Source organism: Polyodon spathula, chromosome 14, assembly GCF_017654505.1.
Source record: "Polyodon spathula isolate WHYD16114869_AA chromosome 14, ASM1765450v1, whole genome shotgun sequence".
In the NCBI taxonomy this organism is placed as follows: domain Eukaryota; kingdom Metazoa; phylum Chordata; class Actinopteri; order Acipenseriformes; family Polyodontidae; genus Polyodon; species Polyodon spathula.
In genome coordinates this window covers 3,101,842-3,128,591 of record NC_054547.1, presented here as the reverse complement: position 1 = coordinate 3,128,591, position 26,750 = coordinate 3,101,842, and the positions used below count along the sequence as shown (strand labels likewise).

At 38.7% G+C, this 26,750-nt stretch overlaps 2 protein-coding genes across 3 annotated transcripts in view; both read right to left on the bottom strand.

The window, feature by feature from the left end:
• Positions 1-389: 389 nt before the first annotated feature.
• On the bottom strand, positions 390-21,395 carry raver2 (ribonucleoprotein, PTB-binding 2). Of its 2 annotated transcripts, none has more exons than XM_041271475.1 (16): positions 20,985-21,395; positions 17,702-17,768; positions 11,609-12,078; positions 9,145-9,336; positions 7,350-7,479; positions 6,942-7,027; positions 6,504-6,602; positions 6,070-6,181; positions 5,111-5,382; positions 4,059-4,170; positions 3,583-3,731; positions 3,187-3,285; positions 2,477-2,530; positions 2,250-2,375; positions 1,662-1,766; positions 390-1,277 (listed from the first exon to the last, which is right to left on the bottom strand). In XM_041271475.1, exons 1-16 carry the CDS (start codon positions 21,270-21,272, stop codon positions 1,137-1,139), a joined length of 2,502 nt encoding a protein of 833 aa, XP_041127409.1. In that variant the 5' UTR covers positions 21,273-21,395; the 3' UTR covers positions 390-1,136. The 2 variants fall into 2 exon arrangements, with proteins under 2 accessions (XP_041127409.1, XP_041127408.1); XM_041271474.1 differs by having other exon boundaries at positions 392-1,277; positions 1,557-1,766.
• Positions 21,396-24,009: 2,614 nt separating this feature from the next.
• Positions 24,010-26,750, bottom strand: part of LOC121327416 (VWFA and cache domain-containing protein 1-like) — a 50,218-nt gene continuing 47,477 nt past the window's right edge. Inside the window, exon 27 of the mRNA XM_041271473.1 lies at positions 24,010-26,721. Within this exon, the coding sequence (XP_041127407.1) occupies positions 26,480-26,721 (242 nt within the window). The 3' untranslated portion in view covers positions 24,010-26,479. The remainder of the gene's footprint in view (positions 26,722-26,750) is intronic.

Below are 26,750 nucleotides of genomic sequence, written 5' to 3'. Positions count from 1 at the left end.
AACTCAGTTAACAAGCCATGCATATATTAATAACACTGTCTGGATCCAGTGGCTGATTAAAAGATTTTGTACACAAGACATTTTTAAATAATTCTCATTTACAAATCTTGAATATAAAAGAAAGCTGAATAGGTTGCTTGATTTTAAATAATTGTAAGTCAGTCATCTTACATATCAATATACGGTATATTCTATTTCAAAACCAAATAAAGTACATCAGCTAAATGAAAAAAAAAAAAAAAAAAAACTACCAGTAAATGTGTCTGCTTACAAACTTTCCAGTAAATAAACAGATACATGTGTGTGTACACATACATTACACATATATATATATAATATATCTATAATATATATATATATTGTTATATATATATATATATATATTACTTATGCTCAATGCAAATGGAATGTACTGTAATAGCAAAGTCTTCTGGTTAAACTCATTCATATTTTAGGCTAGAAACAGCATACTAAATACACACATAGTTATGAATACAATTATTATTTTCTAAATTTCTGACAGTTCAAATAAAAGCATGAAAAATGAAGTATCCATTTATCTATTCTTGAAAATACATTCCTCAATTATTTATTAAAATAACAAAAACAAATACAAACATCAAACTCAAATAAAACCCACAGTAGGGTACGTACAAGTCTTACCCTTGCAAAAAACTGGTTCAAGTATATATTTGCTTGGTTGGATGTGGATATCAGGTGATCAAAAAAGCCTGTGGTGCAAAACTTTGTAAATCAAATCAGACTGAAAAACACTATCTGGGAATTCAGCAAATTTCACCATTTATTAAAAAGCAGAAATTTATACAGGGTTGGAGTTCTTCCATTATTTAAATATTTATTTATTTATTTATTTTAAGACGACCCTTAACACGAACAGTCGTGAACATTCGGGAACCAGCAATAAGATCTCTGCATTAATGCACATACAAAAAGAGGTAAGTTGCATTATAAAAATGCACATTTATATTGAAAATATGTTTCTCTTTTTAAACATCAACTGAGAAGACACAGTTCAGAGTTAAGGCATAGACAAAGACACCAGCAACTTTAGCAAAGGTACCAAAAAGCACATGGGGGAAATAAAACCGAGAGGTACCGCTGGTGCTGCAATCCCTCTAAATTCTCTTCTTTTTGAAATATAAGTCTGCATATTGACCCCCCAGCCCCTGTGAATGCTGACCAACATATCCTTCCTCTGGTGTTGCTTCTTGGGAAGGCAGATGGGAATAATCTCGCTTCTGACCTCTCGAATTGTTCTTTATAGAAAAATGAGTTAAGGAAAACGAAATCAGTTTCCAAACCAGTGGAAAATGTGCATCTGATTGGTTAAGTGATCATAAGTTTAGTGTTTTGTTGTTGTGCCCCAAAACCCTGAGCTAGATCTAAAAAGGTTCATTAAAACCCAGCTGCATAGGAGAAGAGTCTACTTGGGAGAAGCAGAGCCCCCAAACCTTATCTTGAACGCAACGGTCTACCCGCATACCTTAAAACTTGCTTTCCTAAGCCCCAAAATGTCCCCATTACAAAATACTTACATAATAGTACTGGTTCCAGTCTAAGCCAGCACGTCCAGTTTGTAAAGGGGTCACAGAGCTGGCTGCTGGTGGCTGTCCGACCAGGTATCCAGACATCAAGGATACAGAGTTGTACGCTGGCATTGCAGCCGACTGGGGAGTGCATCTGACACTGCCATTGCTAGCACTCTGAAGCGAGGTCCCCAAGACAGCTTTGGTCATGTCTGCCTCCTGAAAGAATGACAACATCAATACAGAATGTATGTACTGTAGATCAGCTCTGTACACAACACTCTGGCATTTAGACATTTTATAAAATATAACACAGATCTAACAGCCTCAACTTCCATTTGCTTACAGTGTTAAAGAATCATGTGTTTAGTTTTTAAAACTGTGTGAAATGTGTTCAGAATCAAGGATGACTAATAGCATCAAGGCTGGCTTAGAGTTCCTGTGCTCAAAAGAGCTCTGTAGCAGATAGCTCTGGGAGAGGGGTTGAGAAGCTTTTTGCCAAATACAGATCTACAGTATTAATCAGGACAGTCCAGTGCAGGTGAAAAAACACATGCAATTCTGCAACGATACTGAATCCCTGCAAGCATCTGATGTAATGTTAAGTGGTGGGATTTACCCAAGTTTAAATCCAGTGTCAGAGATAAAAAGGTAGGACAAGACTAGAAAAATCATAAATCGTATGATGAGATTTGACTTTACCTTGTTTGCTGCTCTTTGTTGATAACCTGATTGTAAAGCTGCTTGGGCCATGTGTGTCTGAGAGTAGTGCTGAGACACAGCCTGCATGTAAGAATTATAATCCCCATAGGCTGCTGCGGCTGTCGCCTGTGTACAAGAAAGGGAGTCAGTTACACTGCTTCACAGAGCAAGAGAAACGCAATTAGTTTAAACCTTTCAAGGGCATTTCTGATCAGCTGAACGTTTACCTGGTTGTAGTAAGTGTCTGAAGGGCTTGACGTTGGCTGTGCATAAGCAGACATCTTTGGTAGAAGAGAAAAATACCGTTCATACGTCAGTGATTTCAAACCATACCTGTGTGTGAGCTTCGATACAAACACACACTGCAGACACATACATGTGGTCAGATATTTCACTGTAAGCACTGTGTTACAGTACAGAAGCATCTTCAGGAGTAAAACAAACTTGTCATAATTTCCATGCCACAGCATACATTCTACACTGGAGCTAATGATGATGTTGATAACCATGGACACATCAACAGTATAGTATAGAAATGACCAAGTTTCATGACACTTTGAAAAGCCATTATCTATATCTATGCAAACAATGTAAACGAGACATGCACACTGATTCATACAGACAGATGGCCCCCACATCCCGATTCTGATGCTCTAAATAATGTTCATACTAATCGCAGTGCGACATGAAAGTGCAACATGCAGACTGATGTAGGGACGGACACACACGCACGCACCCACCCATATATCTCCAGAATCTGATACTCTCAAGAACACAAGATAATATTACCCTTTCATGACAACTGGGTAAGGGTATTGAAGACATATGGAGGAATCTGTGAATTGTGACAAACATACCTACATACCACCGCCTCCACTATCAGTGGATTTGAGAGAGTACAGAAAACAGAAGACAGTAAAAAAAAGCTGGGTCTCACCTCGGTCTGTTCCTTTCCATACTCGACCAGCCCTGCCTCCAAGGAGTTACTGGAATAGCCCTGTGCTTGATAATGCTGATACCACTGCTGCATGGCTTCCTTCAATTAACATGAAAAATACATCAATACAAACTTCACAAGAGCCATGGGATTTACCTGTAGAGTCTCACTGAAACTTTCACTCTCAAACACCAATAACAGAAAGCAGACAGGAATGGTGCTCGTTCGAGCTCAGCTGTGTGCAGAACGGGTCGATATTCTGCATCAGAGTTGCTTGCTTGTTAGAAGAGTAGCTTTGCAATAGAATGGAATCTGGAGTTAAGCTTGTTAGATGAGGTTCCCATAACCACAGAAGGCTTTTAGAACACTATTAGAATGAAAATGTTACCAGTGTACCTGTGAATACTCTCCGTATTGCTGAGAATAATCAGTAGTGTTCTCCACTGCATACAATCCAGAAGTCTGAGGGACAGTAGGATTCAGTGTAGATCCGTAAACTACTCCACTGTGATGCTGAGATGACTGAGGTTTACTGCCATGTGGAGCTGCAGTTTTTAAAAAAGAAAATAAATAAATAAATCCATTCATATACATACACAAGCCACATTACCAATGACAACACACAAAAGAACAGCCAACATAGTTACAATATAGGTATTGTTCAGTCATGACTAATTCCCCAGCCCATTTGAGAATATTAGCAAGAATTAAAAAAAATCGGACTCTGGGAACATTTCAATTTAGGACAGTGCCACTGCAAGAGGTTAAAAATGAAACAATCCTGTACCTTCTCCAAGAAACACAGCGTGATGATCAGAAATGTAATGAGCAAATATATGACCAGATGAATTATGCCAATGCTGCTTGCTTACCCTGTAAGAGCATGCCAGGAAGCACGCTCGCCATGTTCAGATACGGGTTGGAAGGCACTTTCAGTTCTTTAGGTGGCTCTCCCAGCAGGGATGTCTGGCTGCTAGACGCAGTCTGTAAAGAGATCAACAGGGATCTTGTTGTTTCCCTTGCACATGCACTTCATGTGGCCAAGTAACAACTATGCTTTGAGAATTAAATTCAACCACTGTGTGGAAAGGAGATCTCTCAACACTCAGCTGTACTGCATCCTACTTCAGTTTGTTTCCAGTTTTTATTTATTTACTAATAAAAATAAAAATAAAAATAAAAAACAGAACACAAGCAGCATTTATGTGATCTGTCAGAGTAAATTATCAAATGAGGACAATGGCACTAATGGGCTAAGGAGTGCACAGAATGATGTAATAGTTCACAACGTTTGCAGTGAAGCATTTATTTTGAGCAGAACGGGTTCTTCATGAAACCTGTTAATCGTACAACAACTTTAGCCATCTAATGGGATAAAAAAAACAAAACAAAAAAACAAACAAAACCATAATGGATTTCAATGGAAACCCTTTACCTTTAAATCTTCAATTCAAGCCTTGCATATTATTTCTGTGTAATTATTTGATTAACATATAATCCCTATAATATCTTAGACCCATCTTGGCATTTACATGGCATAGTCCTAAAACTGGTGACAATGAATCAGAAAGACCCCTACTCGACTAGACCAGAGTCTCTTCACTAGATAACCTCTGTTTTTTCCCGATTGGCTTTAAGCCTCTAAAACAAAGTCAATCACGCTGGGTGTTGGATGTGATTGACATCCTCAGTCAGTGTTTCAACTGTTCAAAATAAATTGAAAGTCTTGGTATTAAGTAGCACATCTACACAATGAACAGGTTTTAATAACGATGCAGTAAAACAATATACAGCAGCTCGGAATAAACACCTATACTCTAAAAGGTGAGTGATGTATTCATTTTACTCTCAAGACAAACACCAAACACCAACACTGTATACAGGCCTAACCATCAGCCTTAAAGAGGATAAATGAGCCACTTACCCCTGCACTGGAGCTGCTATCATTGCTCCCTGGCAGACTTTGCTGCTTCTGTGCTCCTGCAAGCACAATTGGATTTGGAAGGCCCTGATGACAGCCGTGTCCGCCTTGAGGGGTCCCAGCTGAGCCCCCCATGGCGCTGGCTTGTGTCTCCGCTCCCCCGTCCTGCTCCACTGCAGCGTGTACCAGGTGTCGTCGACTGGACATGTACGCCATCATCCCAGCTTGCTCTCCTGGGGTCTGAGGGGCTGCTGGACCTGCCTCTGAAGACAAACCTACAAGGGAAATACATTGCATTTATCTCTTTATTTAAAACCAGGAGATTTCCCCATTGAGACGAGGCCTAGTTTACAAGGGGGGTCCTGGAAAACAAGAGACAAATTACAAAGTGCAAGCAACCCAATAAAACCAGGTGAGGTTCAAACTTAAAATCAGCAGCATAGAGATGAAGGAATAGAATAAAGAAGACATACCTATAATAGTCTAGGCAACACATTAATACTCAATACAATTTATAAACAGAAGTTTAAAACTGAAGCACAACCCCCATGAGGTCTAGAACTGATGAAACCTGACTGGTCACATTTAAATGTAAAATCCACAATTCGTCTGCTATTGCTGTACTGCCAAGCACAGCAGGTTGTATTCACAAGGCTTCTGTACTCCAAGTCGATGTACGGGATCCAGTTTCACTTTGCTGCACCGTCAAGAATACATTTATGAAGAAGAAACTACACCATTTCATTGTTTGATGGGTGACCTAATACTTAGAGCAGGGAGGATTAATTGCCTTTATTACTTTTATGGAAATAAACTTGCAGATGTTTTTTTTTTTTTTAATTAACTTCTAAGGTGTTCTTGTGATTTGACTAGCAAAATGTTCTTCTGCATAAAAAGCAAACAGATCTTTTAGAATGAACAAGTATCCGATCAGCATCTAATTCCGTGCAACGTGAACTCACCATTAGGAGAGTCTCCCAAAAGCCCTTTACCCATATTCACTGGAGGAGGGGCTCGCATCCCCATGACCTTCTGCAGCAACACTCTGGAAGGATCTCCAAGGAGGCTGGATGCCTTGACAAATGACATGCATTCACCCAGTTAGTGGGAGGTAAACCCGCTCCCCCTCCTCTTGAATGCTGCTGTAATTGGAATTAGAATTGACCCCAGGTCTACCCTGTGTCACAGGACCCCACATCCTGAACTGAAAACCGGTGCCTCTTCCACAAGCATTAACCCTAAAGTACGTCTTCATTACTGCCAAAACTAACAGAATTGTACTGTAAAATGTAACGTTAAAAGAGGATTTATAAAAAGTGAAAGACTATTAGTTTGTTGAACTAGAACTGCAATTGTATCTTCTCTTCCAATTGAATGATGCCTCCTTCATACTCACATGGTTTGCCTGCTTTTCCTTTAGCTGAACTAGCTGCTGATGTGCAAGCTGCATCCGCCAGATATTCTGCAATACCAGCCCATTACCAAGCATGGCATTCTGCAAGAAAGGAAGCGGCATGGAAATTACAATTATATAGGAAAACAGGTTGTTTCAGGCTGTGAAAATATCTATCAATCATTTCACATTCAACACTTTGAATCAACACACAAGAGGGGGGAGTAATAATACAGAGACAATCATAAATATTCATTTTCAGTTTTTTTTTTTTTTTCCCTAGCAATTCCAGATGTATGTGGGTGTCTCCAAACATTGCCTAGTTTGAGGGTTGGTTGCAAAACAGTTTTAATTCAAATACAGATCAGATCCACAGTGAACGCACAAACAGGGGTTCCACGGTGTCTCTAAAGTACAAGTCAATGCTCTAATCTAGCACACCTGCTGGACTTTTCCAAGCTGCAGCAGCGCTGCAGTTAATGGTGGGCTGCGCAGGAAGGGCATGCCTTGAGGTAGACCAACAATCCCTTTAAAACAGAAACACAAATACACAGTCAGGACTGGCAGCTCAGCTCAGTGACCTATTCACTTCTTTGATCCAGAAGCTGACAAACATTTTATCTGAAATGTGTAATGCTCCCAAAATTGATTACAGACCAGAGGCAAAAAAGGGTAGAAAAGGAAATGCATGTTTCACCCTTGTATCATGTTACTTCAGGCACCTCTGTTGTTTTTTTTGCTTGCTTCTGCAATAATAGAAGTTTTACACAAACACATGCTGAAAATGGAGCACTGGGGTACATGCTTTGTCAACATGACCATCAGAAGTGCATCTTGGCATGTACTCACCAGGAGGTTTACCAGCAGTGGCAGATTGGTAGGGTCTCATCAGGACTTGTAGTGCTGCAGGGTTACTCATGCTGTTTAACATCTGGGCAATGCTCGGCTCAGGAAGAAGGCCTTTCTTGTTGTTAGCCATCTATTTAAAAAATAACAATTTAAATCCAATGTATTAAAACCTATGACATGGTGCCAGGACAGGTGTTGTGCGCATTCTTAACTGCCAAATGCGATGACCATTTAATTAATTGCAAACAAAACTTTGCATGGTGAACATGAGAACTGCCTTCCTTTTGCATCAATCTTTACTACGCCCCTCTCATATATCCTGTGTGTTTCAGTTTGCATGTGGCTAACCTGTTGGGTACTGTGTGGTTATGAAGGCCATCTGCATTGGCGTGCACTGGTTTTCCAGGGGGGTGACCTCAATGTAGTTTTCAGAACCGAGTAAAACCTTCAAGTACATCAGGCAGAGCAGACTGGCATGGCCAGAACAAAATCCTACATTTAAGAAATGACAACTAAATGAACCTAAACATAATACTTTAAGAGAGCTCATATCTGTGGCCCATTCCAAGTTGCTCTATAAATAAGCACAACTAAAATGACCAAGTGTTGAACCCATTTAAAATGTAGCAGAAGACACACAGCAGACTTCTCCTACACTGCTTTGTAATTGACAGGCCACACAGGAGGATACCACCACTCCATTTTCCTTTCCCTCATTATAAAATTGTTGATCCACTCCCAAGACCATGCAGTGTGTTTCCAGATGGGGCTCAGTGGTGTAATATCAACAGCACTCATACACCAGCACACTCGTCTGTCCTTGTGTGGACTCTAAATGAGCAGGTTAGCTGCTTGGAAGAATGGAACTCAGCCTTCTCTGCTTTCACATTCTTTAATTCTAACTGGATATGACAAGTAGAACTAAAAACAAAATTGCTTTATCCCACTTTCAACATACAAGCAATCCGATTGCAGGACCATGATTTCCCACAGAATAATTTAATTTAACCAGAGAAGAAACCTTGTATTATTATTTTACCCTAACATACAGTATACTAAGCTCTGAACAGCTATCTTTACTGAACTTGGTCCAGACCTTGGACAAGCTACATGCTTTACTTGCCCACTAATATGCAGCTAGAGTAGCAGCATTATTGTGAACTGGAGATGCAAACCTCATAAAAAAGAAATCCTGTCAGTCTGGATTACTCTGCTTGGATGGCTGTTTATTACCTCTAGCTATTTCAGAGGATGCTGTCAAACACATCCCTACAGCAAAGTCCATCTCTGTTAGTTTCACAAACTGAAAAGTAAGCATCTTAAAGTCAAAAGATCCCAACACATTTCTATAGAATACATATTTACTACCAACCCCGACGTCTTGTAGAAAATGCTGACGACTGAGACTGTCAATCAAACCTACCGTTTTTGTTTTTTCGTCTTTTAGAATTCTTTTGTTTTCCAGTGCAACATGGGCTATATACCTGTCAATCACTGACTGCATTTCACTCCAGAAAGATCCATATTGCATGGACTGGAATGCACAGCAAGACCCAAATCCCTCTGTAACATTTTTCTAAATGACAGCTTTTCTTTGAATATACTGTTTACAGTATATAGGCTAATCTATCCACACACACACACCATGTCCCTTTATCACTGCAATGATTTTTTTTCTTACTGTAATAATTGATCCTGCTAATTTGTTACAATGCTGTCAGATGTGCAAACCTGGGAATTATGTACTGCAAGCGGCGATTTGTTAGCAATGGGGGAGGCAATTCACACAACCTACCACCCCTTGTGCAGCGATGAGTGCGGCCAGCGTGCTCCTGCCTGCAGTCCCCGGCGCACAGAAGGAAACTCGGACTTCACTGCCTCTGATCACTTGCCTGTCCATTTCCCTCAGGACCTCCTCAGCCTGCTCTGCAGTCTCGTACTCCAGAACAGCAAAGCCTCCAATGGGGCTGCCTTCATCCTGAGCAAGCTATGGGACCAAACGCAACAGAAGAGGAGGTCACCACGACTCTGTGGGTAAAACGCAAGACCAGTGCAAGAGGGTCCCAACATTCATTAGACAAGCATTACAAACGAGTACAAATCGAGGCAGATCACACAGGGTGAACATGCGTTTTGAAGGCTGGTGGAAGATTTAATAAAAGGAGAGGAAGGATCTTTTCCATCAAGAGGGGCTCCAATCGCAGCAATGACTGCTATAGAATATATGTGTGAACAGGCTCTGCAATAATGCACCTCAAAGCCCACATATGGAATCATATGATATTGATTTTTTTAAATGCAAGTGCCGGCAAACCTGAAAATACAACCCACACTCAAATCTCCAGTCTGCCAAGCTGTACTCAAACTAGACGGAGAGATTCAAGTAAATACCACACAAAATAAGATAACACAGGTGCCGACACAAGATGGAATTTAAGAAAATGGCAACAGATTTGTTGCTACAGGACCAACTTCACCTAAAGAGAAGTTGATAAGTCTTGGTTATAATAAATCAAACAGTGGCATAATAGATTTATTTTTGTCAATTTAGAAGTACCATGTGGGTGGCAAGTATTTATGCTAAGTGATTTTTGTCAAGATTTGCCGTCTTTGGCTCCCAGACTTTGATAAAGCATTACCGGTGAATAAATAATGAATCTGTCCTATATTTGGATTCTTCCTCCTGTAAATGTACAGGTCTAGGAAAATCTATTGTTCATACCCTCAATTAGATTAACAATGCATCACCTTTTCTTGTTTCAGAACAAAGTTAACTTTTTCTTCCGTATTAGATTTAATTTAAAAGTCTGGTTACCCAGCTTGAATGTTATGCAGCACAACAGGGTACTGCAGGTCTTAACACCTGACCTGTACAAGCCACAGGGAACACCAGAGTGAAGAACAGCACGTCATTCTAGCCTTTTCAAGCACCGGAGCACTTCTGATCCTGGCAATGTCTCTGCTACTTAGAATGGAACGGACAGTATTTAAAAACAGCCCTGTTGGATCACAGTTGGTTATTTTACCACAGGGCACTTTTCAATCTTTGCATTATTAGAAGGACAAAAATTAATAAATAACTGCACTGGACTACATTATTAGAAGAAGAAAAAAATACTGCACTGAACTACACAGTGTAAGTGACGGAAAATACTGGCAATGGGGTTTTCAATATGCAATCAGTCAATCAACGAAGACATGTATATTTTGTGACTTACATAGTCATTTTTCACTAGGAACTTTTTTTTTTTTGATCAATTAATCAAGCAGAGGCACCTCATTAACTTGAAAATGATTGCTACCAATGGGGTAACAGAATCACTTCTACATAAAAAAGCACAAAAAGGTATGAAGTAACTGTTCTCAATTTAAATGAAAAAACTGTTCATAAAAAAAAGTGCTATAAAAGAATAGCTATTAAACAGCATGAACAATATTTGAAATGGGAAAGCTTTTAAATCTACATTCAGCAGCAGGAACTCACACACTGACTGAATTGCCAAACATGATTGTTTTCAACAAGACGCATTAAGCATATAGTCCATAAAGTCTTTATATGGAGATGGGAACATTTTTTTTTTTTTTTGTCAAACAATTAATAAAAAGAACAGCTGGAATTAAAATCTAAGCTATACTTCTAAATTCAGGATATGATTGGTCTATCAACAATCTAACAATCTGTTGCACTGATTTTGCTCCTCACATTATTTTACTGAAGCTCAAACAAATGCTGCTTCTCTTCCCCCTTTGACTCCCAGGTGCTGTCTGCCCTCCAGAATCCCGTCTTGCAGACAGCAACTCACTTTCAGTGTATTAGGAGATTAGATGCGGCTTTGCTGCAGTAAGCAGTGCAAGTAGGTGCCCTCAGCAACATAAGCACTACACTCTGGGTCTCCAGAAACAGCCTTTTTAAAAGCCTCTGCTCTGGCTGACCAAAAACAACAAATTGAGTTTATTAACTCCCCCCTCCCTCCTCAGTGTTACTGCACAGCCAGGACTAACCAAACACCGCTGCTCAATTACAGGACAAACACTGCAGAAAGAACATCGAGATCAAGGAAAAACTAATTCATTACTGGCAGACCCTGGTTCCTGAAAAAATATTCCATTTAATGTGTTATTTTTTGTTTTATTTAATGTTCAAACCCAGCCACTCAGTTTAGCTACGTCTTGCACCTTAAACACTTAAACTCCATTCCACACTTTTCTTTGGCACCAATATTCCATACCTACCGTACTAACAGAATACAGCAACGTACCTGGCAGAAAACAGGTTTGCTTATTCTGGAGAACATTTCTTCCAGCTCTTCGCTGTCAGCGAAGTCTGCAGGAAGTTTATCTACACAAAGACACTTGGAATGAAGGCTGTCAGCAGTCAGCTGGTTGACATCTGTCCACTGGACCATGACAGTGCGATCCCCCAGCTGCCTGCCCAACAGTTCTGACCTGGCCTTCGAGGCGGAGTCCTTCTTCATGTACTCCACAAACCCATAACCCTTGGAATGCCCTGTGACTTCACTGCAAGCCAGGAAGCACCTCTCGATGTTCCCGTACATGCGGACCAATTCCTCAAACTGCTGCAGAGTGTAGGTGTGGGGCAGGTTCGTGATGCACAGCAAGGAGTCTGTTGGCTGAAGCTGGACAGACAGTTCTCTTCCCCTGAGATTAGTCTGGTGGAATATACTGATGGCATCCTGCGCCTGCTCCCCGTTTAATAACGTCACAAACGCTGAGAGAGAGAGAGAGAAGAATAATAAACATTACTAATTTAAATCACAAGAATCAAATGCAAAACATACTGGGCCCATGTCGTACACTTCCTATGGAGTGGTCAATTTACATATTGGCTTAAACAAATAAGGTCAGGTTTTAGAAAATGTAATCTTAATGGCAATGCCATAGATAAAAGAAAATTGCAGCCGGAACAATTGTAATTTTAAAATTATATATTATATTATATATATATATATATATATATATATATATATATATATATATATATATATATATATATATATATATATATATATATATATCTTCACAAACTGTTAATATATTAATATCGTGTTGACATACAATTTACGCCTATGTTAAGAATTAGAATTATAGCTAATAATTTAAATGCAGCCACTCCTGTATTAGAATTAGATTTATAGCACCTAATCTAACTCTAATATTTTCCAGAAACATAAATTAAATGTTTTTAAGACACATTTATAAACTGAAATCTGAAGGTTTAAAAACAGTAACCCATTAAATCCTCCAAAATTCTATTTAATAAAAGCAATGTTTAGACACAGATACTAAAGCTAATAGAAAAAAAATAATGAATCCAATTTGAGAAAAAAAAAAGAGAACTACTTAACCCAGTTACTGCTATTGAGTTTTAAGAATAAAAGAACGACTTAAAGAAAGCAATTTATCAACATAAACCTTGGCTACTAATATTTATTTCAATGAAAAATCTATACCAATTCTCAAAAAAAAAAAAAAAAAAATATATATATATATATATATATATATATATATATATATATATATATATATATATATATATATATATATATATATATATATATATATCAATAAATAACAATGAAAGGGTCTTCATCTTAGAATTCTCTTCACCAAACATACTGTATGGCTGAATTCTATTTATATGACATCACTATAGTGTATGTAACTGTCTCTCAGCACAACCGGTAAGTGAACACATCAAATTCTGCTGGCTTACATTATGGTCACATTAACAGTCTCTGCAGGTTTTTTGACCAGCACAGAAATGTCCTTTGTACATGACAGATTAACTAGAGCAGTCCTGGCGATCTGCCTTCACCACTGTCTGACAGAGCCCTGGACCACTAGGGCTCAATTACTAATGCAAGGGTCTTTCACAATGACAGGGGTGTATCATAGTGTGAAACATACTGAAAGTGGAAAACAAAATGAATGAAACGAGAGTAAAGTGTTTGCTCATGGCAGAAAGCTAATTTGTGTTGATTTAGGTTATGGGGACTACTGTCTCTACTGAAGGTGTAGTGCACCATAAGGCTTTCAAATTACACACACACACACACACACACACACACACACATACATATATACATATATATATATATATATATATATATATATATATATATATATATATATATATATATATACACACACACACACACACACACACACATATATTATATTATATATAATATATATATATATATATATATATATATATATATAATTATAAGTAAATATTATACAACACATTATATATAAATATATTATATATATTATATATATATATATAAATATCGATAAAATTGGATATATTATATATTTTTTTAACCTATAGTAATTACTTATTATGTATGATAAAACTTTTTTATTAAAAGGCAAATGTTCAAGGAGAATGGGGGAGAGCATGCTTTCATAGCAAATATAAGTCAAGTTTGTTCATCATTCAAAAAACATTTGATTGTCAACAAGTAGCGACCGGTCATGTTTGCATCAGTTGGCTAAATGTAGGATTAAAATACAAGCCCCAAATTTTCCTAGGGTCAACCTAGCCCACGAATAAGTGGTTGAGATTTAGTTCAGTGTGTGTGATATGTCTTACCGATAACAAAGTAACATAAATCAAGCAAAAAAAATCTGTTCCACTGTAACAGAAGGAAAATGTTAATAACCTAACCTACCGGTCTGTCTGTTTTCACTAATGCACAAATTATAAGTAGCAGCGATTAGATTTGTTTATTATTACAGAAGTACCACCACCCACGTTCATGATCAGTTCAATTAATGACAATCTTTTTCACTGTCAAGCATCAATACCATCCAGAAGTGGGAGAAACACCACCCACGCAGAACGACGTGAAAGCAAAACCAAAGGGTTCGTCGGGGCAGGGAAGTGCTTCACAGCTAATGCATGCTGCCCCTCATTTCCAGAGCAATATGAAAACAGAATATATTAGAACACACTATCAGGGACCCCTAGAGGGTCCTCTTCTGTAAAAGCTGCAAAGTAGCTGGAGGCAAGTCAAATATTATGAACACTAATCCCACTGCATCCATTATTACTGTGCCACAACTGCAGGATCCATCAGAACATTAATAATAATAATAATAATAATAATAATAATAATAATAATAATAATAATATTATTGAGATGTAATTTAGCTGATAAATGGACTGTATTTTTTAATGTAGGCTACGTAAAATAAGCAATAGATCGGTTTATTAAAATGCAAGCAGCCCCAGAGGAGTTCTCATTCTGCGTTTTAAAAACCCTGCAATAGTGCAGAACAAGCAAACAATCAGTAAATCCTCCAAAATTCAATTTAATAAAAAGTAATGTTTAGACACAGATTATACTAAAACCAATAGCAAAAGCTCATCAGTAAATTGTAAAATGAGCGACTAGAACTAGATTGAATTCACTCATCTTATTGCTCCTGAAAGATCCCTGCCAATATTGTATTAATGTTAGAAAACATGAAGCAGATAGGGGTATATGGAGATTTTCTACCAATTATAAATTGTGACAGATGGTGAGAGGTGTGCTATTCAGCAAGGCTACCCCGACAGCTCCATGACAGATTACAAATGGTATCATGGAAGAGATTTCCCAAGTCTGCCATCTCAGTGGAGATGGATCACGCAAAATTATTGAAGCTACTCAAGGGTAATCATTATCAAGCAAGGCGCTGACCCTGCAGTAATTAGCTTCAATTCACAAGGAATTACATGCTAATATCTTATCAATAAAAGATTTGCCTGGCTCCCCAGTGGTGCATCCGATAAAAAGGTGTCCTCGGCTCGCCACACACCAGCTACCCCTGTGGTCTGGCAGGGTGCCTGCGGGCTTGCCTGTAAGCTGCCCAGAGCTGCGTTGTCCTCTGACGCTGTAGCTGTATGGTGAGCCTGCACTGAGTAAAAGAAGCAGTCGGCTGACGACACACGCTTCGGAGGACAGCGTGTGTTCGTCTTCGCCCTCCTGAGTCAGTGCAGGGGTGGCAGCGGTGAGCTGAGCCTAAAAATAATTGGATATTGCAAATTGGGGAGAAAATGAAAACAATTGGCAATTACTAAATCTATATATATATCTATATTAAAAGGGGGGATAATTGTGAAAACATATATATATATATCTATATATTAATATATATATATATGATATATATATATATATATATATATATATATATATATATATATATATATATATATATTATAAAAAGCACTTCTAAGTAAATAAGTATAGTTAAGATAAATAAGTATAGTTAACCAAATTATGATATATCCAGATAAATAGATATATAGAGAGATAGATACATATACACATTGAAGTTCTGCACTTTTTGAGGGAGCTTTTGCGTTGATGTGTAAGAAACAATGAAATAAGTCACACAGAAGGCTAACTTTGTAACCCAACTAGCCCCAAGATGGGGCCCAGGTGGATCCATAATCTTTACTTTTCTTTGCCAATCAAAAAAGGCGCTGACAGATGTCTATGAATGGCGGTGTGTCTGCGTACCTCTGGAGCCGATGACAGCTCAGACAGGGAGTGTGGGCGTGTTCACGCCCCCGGGGGACCCCCCCCCTGGGGACCCCCCCCCCTGGGGGGGGACGGGTCGGGGGGGCTCCTGCCCCCCAAGGACGCACAGCCCTCAAGCTGATGACGGTAACAGTACGAAGATCTGAAGGCTCAGATGTTCAAGCTGATGTTTACAAGGAAGCATTCTGTAAACCTGAGAATTCTTAATCCACTTGACATCACATTTGTGCAAAACTATACTGACCGATAGCAAAAATTAAGTCTGTTCAAAATCTGCTCTTTGCAGAATGTCAAAATATTAATAAAATAAGTGAACAAGTGTGATTTTGGTCCATCTTGACGACTTTAGGATTCCACAAAAAAAAAAAAAAAAAAAAAAATTAGCAGGATTTTATTATTATTTTTTTTTTTTTTTTTTTTTTTTTTTTTTTTACAATCTACGCATTATTCACTGTATGCTGGAGTTGAAAGGATAAACTATGACTACAGCTCAAGAAATTCCACACCAGTCCAGGCAGACTTTGCTTCTGTGTTCCCTCTTCTAGAGAAGCACACAGAGTTCAGGGCTCCAGCATGCTGCAATTATAAAACCCATTCCTGCAGCACTGTGGTCTATGGGTTAGAACGAGTGTGCTCTCAACAGCTTTGATACTGAAACAAGAGTTTCAAGTGGAAAACCTCTCCAGGCACCTTCTGCCTCTCCTGGTGGGCGACATGTGCTCAAGCGCCTGAAACTTCATGGCCTGCAGTGAAGGAAAACGGCAGCATGCCAGCATTACATAACAATACATCAATCTGAAACCAATTCAATAACACAGCAGGGTCGAACATTATATACAGCCATACCAGGATTCACCCCAACAGGAGTCTGCGTCTTATATATTGAATACAAACGCAACAAACACTCAATCTTTCTTTCTTCTATTGTGCCTTTCGTGATAAATTGCCTCAAAGTGCTTTACCGATAAAAATAACAAAAAAACAATTAGAGAATTAGTAAAAGATGATAAAATCATTAAAAGCAAATTGGACTGTCCTCTACAGCTTGCTACAGTAGCTGTGAAAAACTGGTAGATGTTAGAGGACAGCCGTGACATTTACTATTAAAATACCAGCAATCTGAAGAATTGTACACAACCAATAAAGTATTGAACTACTACCAATCAATTAGAGTTCATTAAAGTATCTGTCATTCTACCACGATACCTGTGGCTGGAGCATAACATTACTACCACCAAGACTAGAACAGACACAACTGGATGAAGTTTGTATGTTTTTACAGCAGAGTGCCAGATCATTGGTAATTTCTTAAAGGGTTGTGGGTAAGGATAGTCACTACACCAAGACCTGCACATAACTTAAATGCCGGTCCAGTAGCAAAAAATAAAATGCTTTGCTTTCCTGTTATGAATTTTACAAAGACATTTCAGAGTCTGTACTTATAAACTTAGGAAACTCAAGCACCTTTGAAATTACAGTACACATAGTTTATATAAGTCAATTAAATTACATTTAAAAGATATACTGTTACTAAAAATGTATTAAATAGATTTGCACAATTCTCTATGTACTGTAAATGTAACAAATGCACAAAAATCACAATGCCTGACAAACAATGGCTTCATTTATAAAATTCACAAACTGCAGCAATTCTGTACTGTTTCACAGTATACTTGCAGAAAGTTTTGCATATGTAATGCACTTAGTCACACTGAAATGTACTATTTATAATATAATCTTCACCAGATACATTAATTAAAAAGGTTTCAAAATAAAACAAACAAAATGACTCACCTGTCCCTTTATTTCTGTCCACATAACAGTATTTAAGCTCATATTCTTTTAAAATGTCATGAACTTCCTGCAAGAAAAAATAAAACGCAAGAACGTATTAGTTTTTTTTGCATGCAGACCTTTAAAACACATACTGCAGACATGCCCGAGTGTTTGAATTAAATATGCAAACTGCAGACATGTCATGCAAACTGATCCAATGTGCTTTGAGTGTGGAACACACTCTTTGAAAACTCCACTCTCATGCATTCATTTTTTTATTTTATTTTTATTTTTTTTAAGGGGATTAGCTAGTAACCTTGGTGGGGAAAAATACCAGAGAGAATTATATGGAGTTAAAAGACAGCAACATTTAAATCAGCAACTGCATTAAATCCTATAGGCGATCATTTATTTACCTTGGTGCGTTCTGCAAAGCAACTGGGGGTACTATTGATCCATCAGGAGGACCAGGTCCAACCAAAGCAGAAAGTTTGAGCTAAAACAGACTGCAGCTGGTCTAGTCACGAGTCACATGGGTTGTAGAGACCAAGGACTTGATGAAGCCAGCTTAATACACATACATCTGCCAATTCTGATAATTACATTGGCGTTATACTTATAGCTACAGTACAGCACCCTGCAAATTTCCTCAAGGACCTATTAACAACCGCTGCAGTACTGTACAAACAGTATTTTGAATTATTCACATTCCATCTTAATATATTAGATACATTAGGCTTTTCATGTCACAGCTAGCTACCTTTAAAGAACACTAATAAGCAGAAAGGGAAAAAAATAAATAAAAAGCCGCACACACACATTAGAAAAGCTGACAGTAAAAAAGTCTGCAAACAGTATGCACGGCCCCTTCTATTAAGCCAATACTATTGTCAATATACTGTAGCCTATGAATTGCATTGCAATCACATTCTAATTAGCTTTTGGGACAGCCATAGGTGGGTGTCATCATAAGCATGATGTCACAATGAAACATCCCCTTAGGGACAGTAATGTACAAAATTGCTTCTATTATTCCAGCTGCTTTTCAAAGCTCTATTTAAGATTTGTATTATTTTTTAAAGCCAGATACTTAGTAAGGTACAATCACGCACTACAGAACATTGTGTGGCTGTGTTAGAACTGTGATGTGCCAAAACAGTGTACCTACCACACTTAGGATATGCTTGAGTTCTTTACTAGTTACACCTGTATGCAAAGTTAAATCCAGCTTGGCAGAAAATTGCTTGCTCAAAATAACGTCTTGACAACAGGAGTTTAGACTCCCTCGCTCGCTCGCTCATTGCCCTCGTCTGCATATGTAAACGTTTGTTTCTTATACAAATACACTGGTCAGCCTCCATGTCTTAAGTGTTCATAACGTATGTATGCAATAGCCAACATTAATGAACTGAGACAGGGAACTGCTGCAGCATCTGACAGACAGTCTAGCAATGGGTACAGGAGGACAGAGTTCACATTGCTCTGCAAGTGTGGAACAAAATGGTACAGATCAATTTGGAAGACAAGATCTATGCATGCATAGGAAAACCCTGCAGATAATTACAACAATAATACTAATAACTAAATATAAATAAATAAATACAACATTAAGAACCAGACAAATAACACAAATAATCAGGATCATTCACAACTTCAAAACATTTCCTCAATGGTGAAACTTATAAAATGCAAAGTCAGGTAAATAAACGTTTCATCAGTGTTATTGTTTCCCTCTTGTTAACAAAGTGAGGTGTGTATTCAGGGGAAAGGTATTTACTGTTGCAGCTGCAAAAATATTTTTAAAAAGCAAGTGTTCCTGTAACCCCACAGTAAGGTTCTGGTAAAATATACACTTTTCTGTGTGTAATTTTATTTAGGTAGCCTTGGCAAATCCACTGGGTATGTATGTACTCGTTTATTGCTACTATAACTCCCCATCCTTGCTTGGCTGGTTAGATTGTTTGGGACATCTAACTACTGAAAATTAAAGGAATGTTTCACTTTTAAATACTCTTAGTTGTATTAAATGAGTGATAAACAAATGTAAACACATTTGACAGTCACATTTGTCAAGGCAAGGATTACCATAAACATGCAAATGTGATACAGTGTGCTGCTGGCCAATGAGGTTGTATCGTTCCTGCGCAACTGACACGCCAAGCCAGGTGGTATGGCCTTGCAATGCTTCCCATAACATGACAAAGACGGCTCAGTGTTCCCCCTCACCTGCGGGATAGGTGTCTGCCGTGTAGCCTGTGTTAATGTCCGAAAACAATACTATTTCATGCAATGCCGATTTAACAACATGCAAACGCTGATACTGCAGCAGGAGTAATGTCAGATAGCACAGAACTGGATATATATGTTGGGCTTCCAGGGGATCTGGACAACGAGATGAAAGGCAATACAAAGAGATGGACTCCCTTTTTTGAACTGCATACAAACCAAACTACGACAAGAGGTTACATATCCGTGAGCCAACTTTGAGACAACTCGTCACCACAGTTTGTTCACCTCTTAGTTTTTACCGACATGTCGTGTATCACTCAGCAGGTGCCCATGTTAGACGGGTGGCAGTTTACATTTCACAACGTCAAAATTGGGACAATGCTCTCAAAATAATAACTGATAAAAACATACAGAACATATCAGCAAGAACGTATTACAGCTCGGGCGAGTGAGATCATGCAATGTAGTTGTAATCATGAGAACCTGCAAAGCATGTTTTTAAAAATAAACAGGCAGTACACACTGCGATATACCACAGAACGAACGGTGCAACAACAAAACCAAGACGCGTGCGCTCAGGCTTAATAATAATGACAATTTCACGGTAATCGATGCTACTACGAGATAGTGTTATTGGAATCAAAATGATGCTTTTATTTTTTTTATGAACAAAATCCAATCACTTTCCCATTGTTCGTGTTTGTGTCAGGTGAATAATTACCTTCCAGGAACACGTACCTCCGTCAAGGAATACCTGCGGCTGCAACACTTGATATTGCAATACGTGTAGAATTAACTGTATGCGCCTAGTTATACACAGCAGGCTCGTTTTGTTTCGTTTGTGTTATGGCTACTTCCCACTGTAATGTAGAGTCCATATCGCGATCGCCACTATCAACTCGTTGAACTGCATAAGTGTGTGCAAAAAAGTGATTATTTGGCTACTAATAACTCATTTTAAACGTACATGTCAGACAACAAACATATCAACCAAGGCTTTACGAGAATTTAAATTGACAGTGCGCAGAACCCCAATATAATTAGACTCAGATATAGTAAGAATCACCATTACCTGGTTACTAATGTCTTGCGGCAGGTTCTTCATGAGAATTTTTCTCCTGTTGCTCAGCTCCCGGCGAGTTTTCTCCAACCTCCTCTCGATCTCTTCGGGCTCCAAATCTGCTAAAACTCGCAGGCTGGGCCCTTCGACTCCTACTACTTCGTCATCTTGTCGGTTCTCGGGGCTGTCCGTGTCCTGTACTGGGGCATTTCTCCGGTTTAAATTGTGTATCAACGGCAGCTGGAGAGAGGAAGCTGCCGCCATTTTGAACAGCTCTGTTGCAAGTGATTGCAAGCTCATAAGAGGTGGGCGTTTGTGGTTTTTTTTTTTTTTTCATCGACAATCCAGTGCAGACGAAAAAGTAGGAGTCGGGCTGGTATAAGACTTCCGAAACTAAATGAATGCCTTGCGCACCCTGCTGTTCGGAATACGACCTGTGAACGGCAGGTAATTTATCCGTCCGTTATCATTAACCGCTTAATCCTTTACAGGTCGCGGTGAGCCGGAGCCTAACCCGGCAGAAACAGGGCTCAAGGAAGGGACTACACCCTGGACGGGACGCCGGCCCATCGCAGAGCACCACACACAAAGGGCAGTGAGTAATTTATAGTGTGAGTAATAAAAATACTGTATATTGTAGTTTAAACAGTTATAATTGTAAGAAAAGTGATTGTTAGAGCTCGAGTATGATATATATATATATATATATATATATATATATATATATATATATATATATATATATATATGGTGTTTAGAAAGTTTACCACATCACTGATGTGGCAAACTTACTTTCTAATCACCCTGTATATATACCGTTTATGTGGCTTAAGAGGTTTAAAGAGGCCTCAGGTTATATTAAGTCTAGGCTTGCAGTGAGTATAACAGTTTGCTTCTTCCCACTGCTCTGTGTGATCATAGACCTGCGCTTCACATTCACTGAAAGGCAGTCGTGGGTGTTGAAGCAGTCAGAAAGAATCGTGTGCATGCAGTCCTTATGTGGGTTTGGCCGGGTCAGGTTACACCCAGTGAGGCAGGGCCCCAGAGGAGTCTAAGCAAAGCCAGTCTCATACTGCAGGGTTGCTTTATGGTCGTTAAGTTGGCAGACCATCCAGGTGCAGTATGTGTGTGTTACTCATGCACGGGAAAGTATTAAGACGTGTTAATATTGTACTATGTTTACTACAGGTACTTGAACACAACTGTATTGAGGTTTCTTTTCGTACATAACCGTTGCATTTCTACCTGCTTTCCATATTTAATAGCTCTTACACTGTTTCCTAACACAAGTGTGATGTATCGGTCCGTGTTGTTGAATACCGTGCAGTTTGTCTTCCTGGGTTCAGCCAGTCCCTGCTCTGACTTGCCGTCATGGTCTTATGCTATTGACTGACCTCGACGCTATACTCTGGACATTTTACCCCATCCTGACCTCTTTTCTTCTCCCTTTCAGTCACACTCTGTTTCTGACTTGACACAAATCTCAAGATTACTGAATTGTTTTGTATCAGTGTTTTTGTTTTGTTTTGTTTTAAACACAGAAATGTTTCCAAACTATTATTCCACAGAAATGTGAGTGTGACATTATCTCAAAGGTGCAGTCTGAGCGTAATATGAATTATTTAGTCCTGAGCTAGAGATATCCAGCCTACCGTCTCTGAGGAGAGTCGGTCCTTCATGCTTCTATTATATCACTCCCTGACTGCCTGCACTGAGGGGGAAACAATTACTATGCATAGCACAGTCCATCCTTTAGTGAACAGATAAGTAACATTTCAAACACTTGTTTTGAAGTCTAAAGGCAGATTGGCTCAAAGGAATAAAACACATGTAACAGTATAAACCTAGCAAGAAGCAGTTCATTAAGACCCGTTCAAGTTTTAACCTGCTTTCCCTCACTGAAACGTGCTTCAAAACAGGGCCCCCGAAATCTTTTCTCTTTCTGATTTATGTATTTGATTTCATTACTTCTCCCTAGGCACAGGAAATAGTCACTTATTAGTGTGTTTAACTGTAAATATGCACGAGAATAAGACCATATTCTTAATAATATTGTAATATGCAAAAAAACAAAATAATGATAACAGTCCTGTTTTAGGTTTGCATGGTGAAACGCACAGAGTGTAGAAGTTGTTAGAAAGAAGATGGCTGAGGCACATACAGTAACAGTGGTGTAGGTGTCAGCAAGTACCAAAGCTGACTAATTGAACACCTAGGAAAGCAATCAAACTCATGCCTGCAAGGTAGTATGTGTGGGTAGCAGTGGAGGGGGTCCTCGTGTGATAGTTTGTAGTTCTGAGGAATCATAGCAAATGTAAGTTTGTAAAACATTCAGTGCTTCAACACAGACAAGTTATGTAGAGCACATGAAGTTGTGAACCTGGGTAATGACAAGGGCAACAGCACGGGAGCGTGCAGGGATGGAAAAAAGGACACTTTGGCATAGCAGTCTGATCCATTCCTGGTTTTGCTATGAGCTTGTTACTTGTGTGGCTAATCAAGCTCAGAATAAAACCTGGAATGGGTGAAACTGTTATGCAATAGGAGTTTTACTTCCATCCCTGCAGTGGAAGTGAAAGTCTTTTCTCTTGGTAAATTAAGTTTTACTGGCAAGAGCTTAACAGAGTGCTAACATAACAACCGCCTCTAAATCTTTAAAATATCCAGCATACCATCTGTCTGCTTACTCCAACAGCCACTCTACAATGCCAATGCATGCAGTCTTGGCATGGTTTGACACTGGCTCCTGGAGACGGTGTATGTAGCAGCTTGTTTGAAGTTCTTCTGGCACAGAGCAGCGACAGGCTTGCAGTTTCTTGACAGTTAGAGTAGTTGATTGTTGCTGTTCCAGTTCTTGACATTTCCTTTTTGATGCAAGGCTTGTAACCTTAATCTTGACCAGCAGAATGTAATCGAATCATTATCACAAACACATTCTCTTGCAGCTTACACATTCTGAATCGATTGTCACATACAGCGAGGAAAATAACTCTTCCTTTTGTATTCACATGCGCACTTCAGTGCAAAAGAACACTGTTCACTTCAAAAGGGCTCTGTTTTAATTGCTGGTTCACTTCAACAATTTTTTTTTTTTTTTTTACATCAGCTGCTTAAACACAATTTGGAATTCAATCCGTAGCATTTGCTTTGAATTTAAGGGTGTCTGCCAAAATTCAGCAGGAATATATTTGGCTTTTTATTAAACAGTAACTTTCATTTGTTCCTATGAATATCTTGCGGTACGTGATCTCACAGGCAGGCAACTAATTGCTGATATAAAAAGCGTTCATTTATGTAAAGAAATTTAAATGGATTATTATTATTTTTTTTTAATGTTTCTTTAGGGGTTCCTCTAACTATTTCACTCTCAAATAAATAAATTCACAAACCATTTTATAACCAAAACAAATTTAATTTGATATACTGCACTGACTTCCAGTTTTAGGCTAATTATAAAATGACACTGAACACAGTAGATCTACTAACTAAGAGAACACAAAGGGTTCGAACTCATGACGGTACTGTTATACACAATTATGTACAGTTTGTAAATAATAAATTAGAATGCTCCAAGCGTATGCATAACTAAGTCTTTGTCTTTAAAGAAAGAAATTAAAACGAGGTTCAAAGTACCCTGTGTATAAGTAAAAAAAAAAAAAAAAAAAAAAGAGCGAGCCTGTGTGGCTATAAAAGTATAAATAAATAAATAAAAATCCCAGCACAGATGACAGCGACTGCATCACCATTGTTTGTTTAATGCGACTCACTACAAAAATCAGCCCAGGCATACAACAGCTAGAAGAGGAGGAGTGTGGATCAAACCATACAAGGCAATTCTTCCATGATGTTCCTTCAGGGCTGTTGGATGACTGGGAGAAATCCAGAGACCATAAGCTGAGGAAACACAAAGTCACTTTTTTAGGAGCAGTGGCTTGAAACCTGGTTCTAGGAGACCGGGAGACCAAGTTTGAGACAATTTTGTTGTATCAAACCCCAAGTCTCCCCTGGTGTGCCATGCAGTGGCCTGAAACCTTGTCTCCTGAAATCAAGTTCCAAGCCACACAGTGGCTTCGTGCTCCCTCAGCTTCACAATTAAAACGAACAGAGAGGCTACTTGACATACTGAAATGGTACAGATCAATACTGAACAGGTATCATTTGACCTAGCTTAAAATAGATCAATTACACCTGGATCAAGTGACAAGGGGGTCTGCTTCATAGAGATAACAGTACAGTACATGCACTCCTGTAGTATTTAATTTGATTCAGTACAAGTACTGGCATTTGGATTGAAGATGCAATCATTTGTATTTCTAACTTGCTGTTTACAACACAGAACTGACAATCAGGACACACTGGTGTAAAATGAACTTCCTGTTCGTGCATGGTCTGTTGACCAGTTATACATACACAGTGTACATGGAATGTGATTTGAATTTTCTTTCCAAAAAATAAAAATAAAGTATATACAAAAAGGACTGTAAACACAAACCCTTTTTTTTCAATAACTATCTTCTCAAATTGCAGGATAACTGACTGTTAAACAGCATGTATGTTCTCTGAAGCAGTGAATTGCAGTATCCAAGTTCAGTTTTCCTGTTTCCCAGGTAAAAAGTCTACACAGTACACTTGCCAACAGTGCATGGGTTAATTCTTAAATATAAAAACCATTTGATATTGCCATTCTATTAATTACACTTTCTATATACAAAATCATACACTTCTACTTTCGATCAAGGTATTAAGAGAGTATGGATCAGCTTATTAATGAGGAATATTGGCTTTCCCTGTAACAAAACATTAAGAGATTTAGCCTGATCAAGGAGCAGCAATATTTCTTTTAAAATGTATAAAATATTCTGTAAAATCACATGGTTTTAAAATCAACAATTGTGCAGTCCTGTACTATTTAACAGGTTAGGTCATTCAAAACATCATATTATTTTCTGCAGTCTTTGAAAGGTCATCTACTTAGCTACGTGTATTATTAAAAATGTACCGTACATTTAACAATGACATTTTCTTTACTGCACAACAAAGAGGGCAGTAAGTGGTAAAGGTTTCATTTGTCAGGTAATGCTGGTTGTTCCAATGTGTTGGCTTCACATCTCCTCTCATGTAAAAGATCTCAGTCCAACTCAATCTACAACAACCATTTAATTTTTTTTTTAAATAAATAGTAGAAAAATAATCCTTTATTTTTTTTGTTTAAATCTGAGATGCATGGTTTGCAATTTTTATATACACACACACACACACACACACACACATAGTAGCTCTGGTTTTCCACAAGACTTTCAAAAATCAGTAAAACACCACTTTCTATTATTTGCCATATTCCAAAACCTGCACCTGTTCAGGCGTTCGAGTTCCACTTTCAGAACAGCAGGCAGTCTCTCAAACAGTCCAGTTCTCAGTTAGTTCAGTGTCTGGCTGCAGGAGGGCTGTATATAATTCTGCAGTCCGCTGATTAACCCCGGTCAGGTAACGCCAACGTGGGCGGCGCTTCAGCACTCGGCGTCCACAGTGTGAACAGTGACGGCTGCCTGCAAATGGTGGCTGGGGTGCAGGGAGTAGTGGTGAGGGTGTCTGTATGGGTGGAACTTGTGGCTTAACAAAGCGGCCGTCTGTGGCGGCGTGTCCAGGTCCAGATCTTCGTCGTGGTTCCCAACGTCCACTCCGGCCGACAGGGGGTCGTTATTGCAGGGCGGGTTCTCACTGTCCTCCTGAGGGCTCATGGTGCTGTAGCCTGCAGGTGACAAACACAGCGGACTGCTG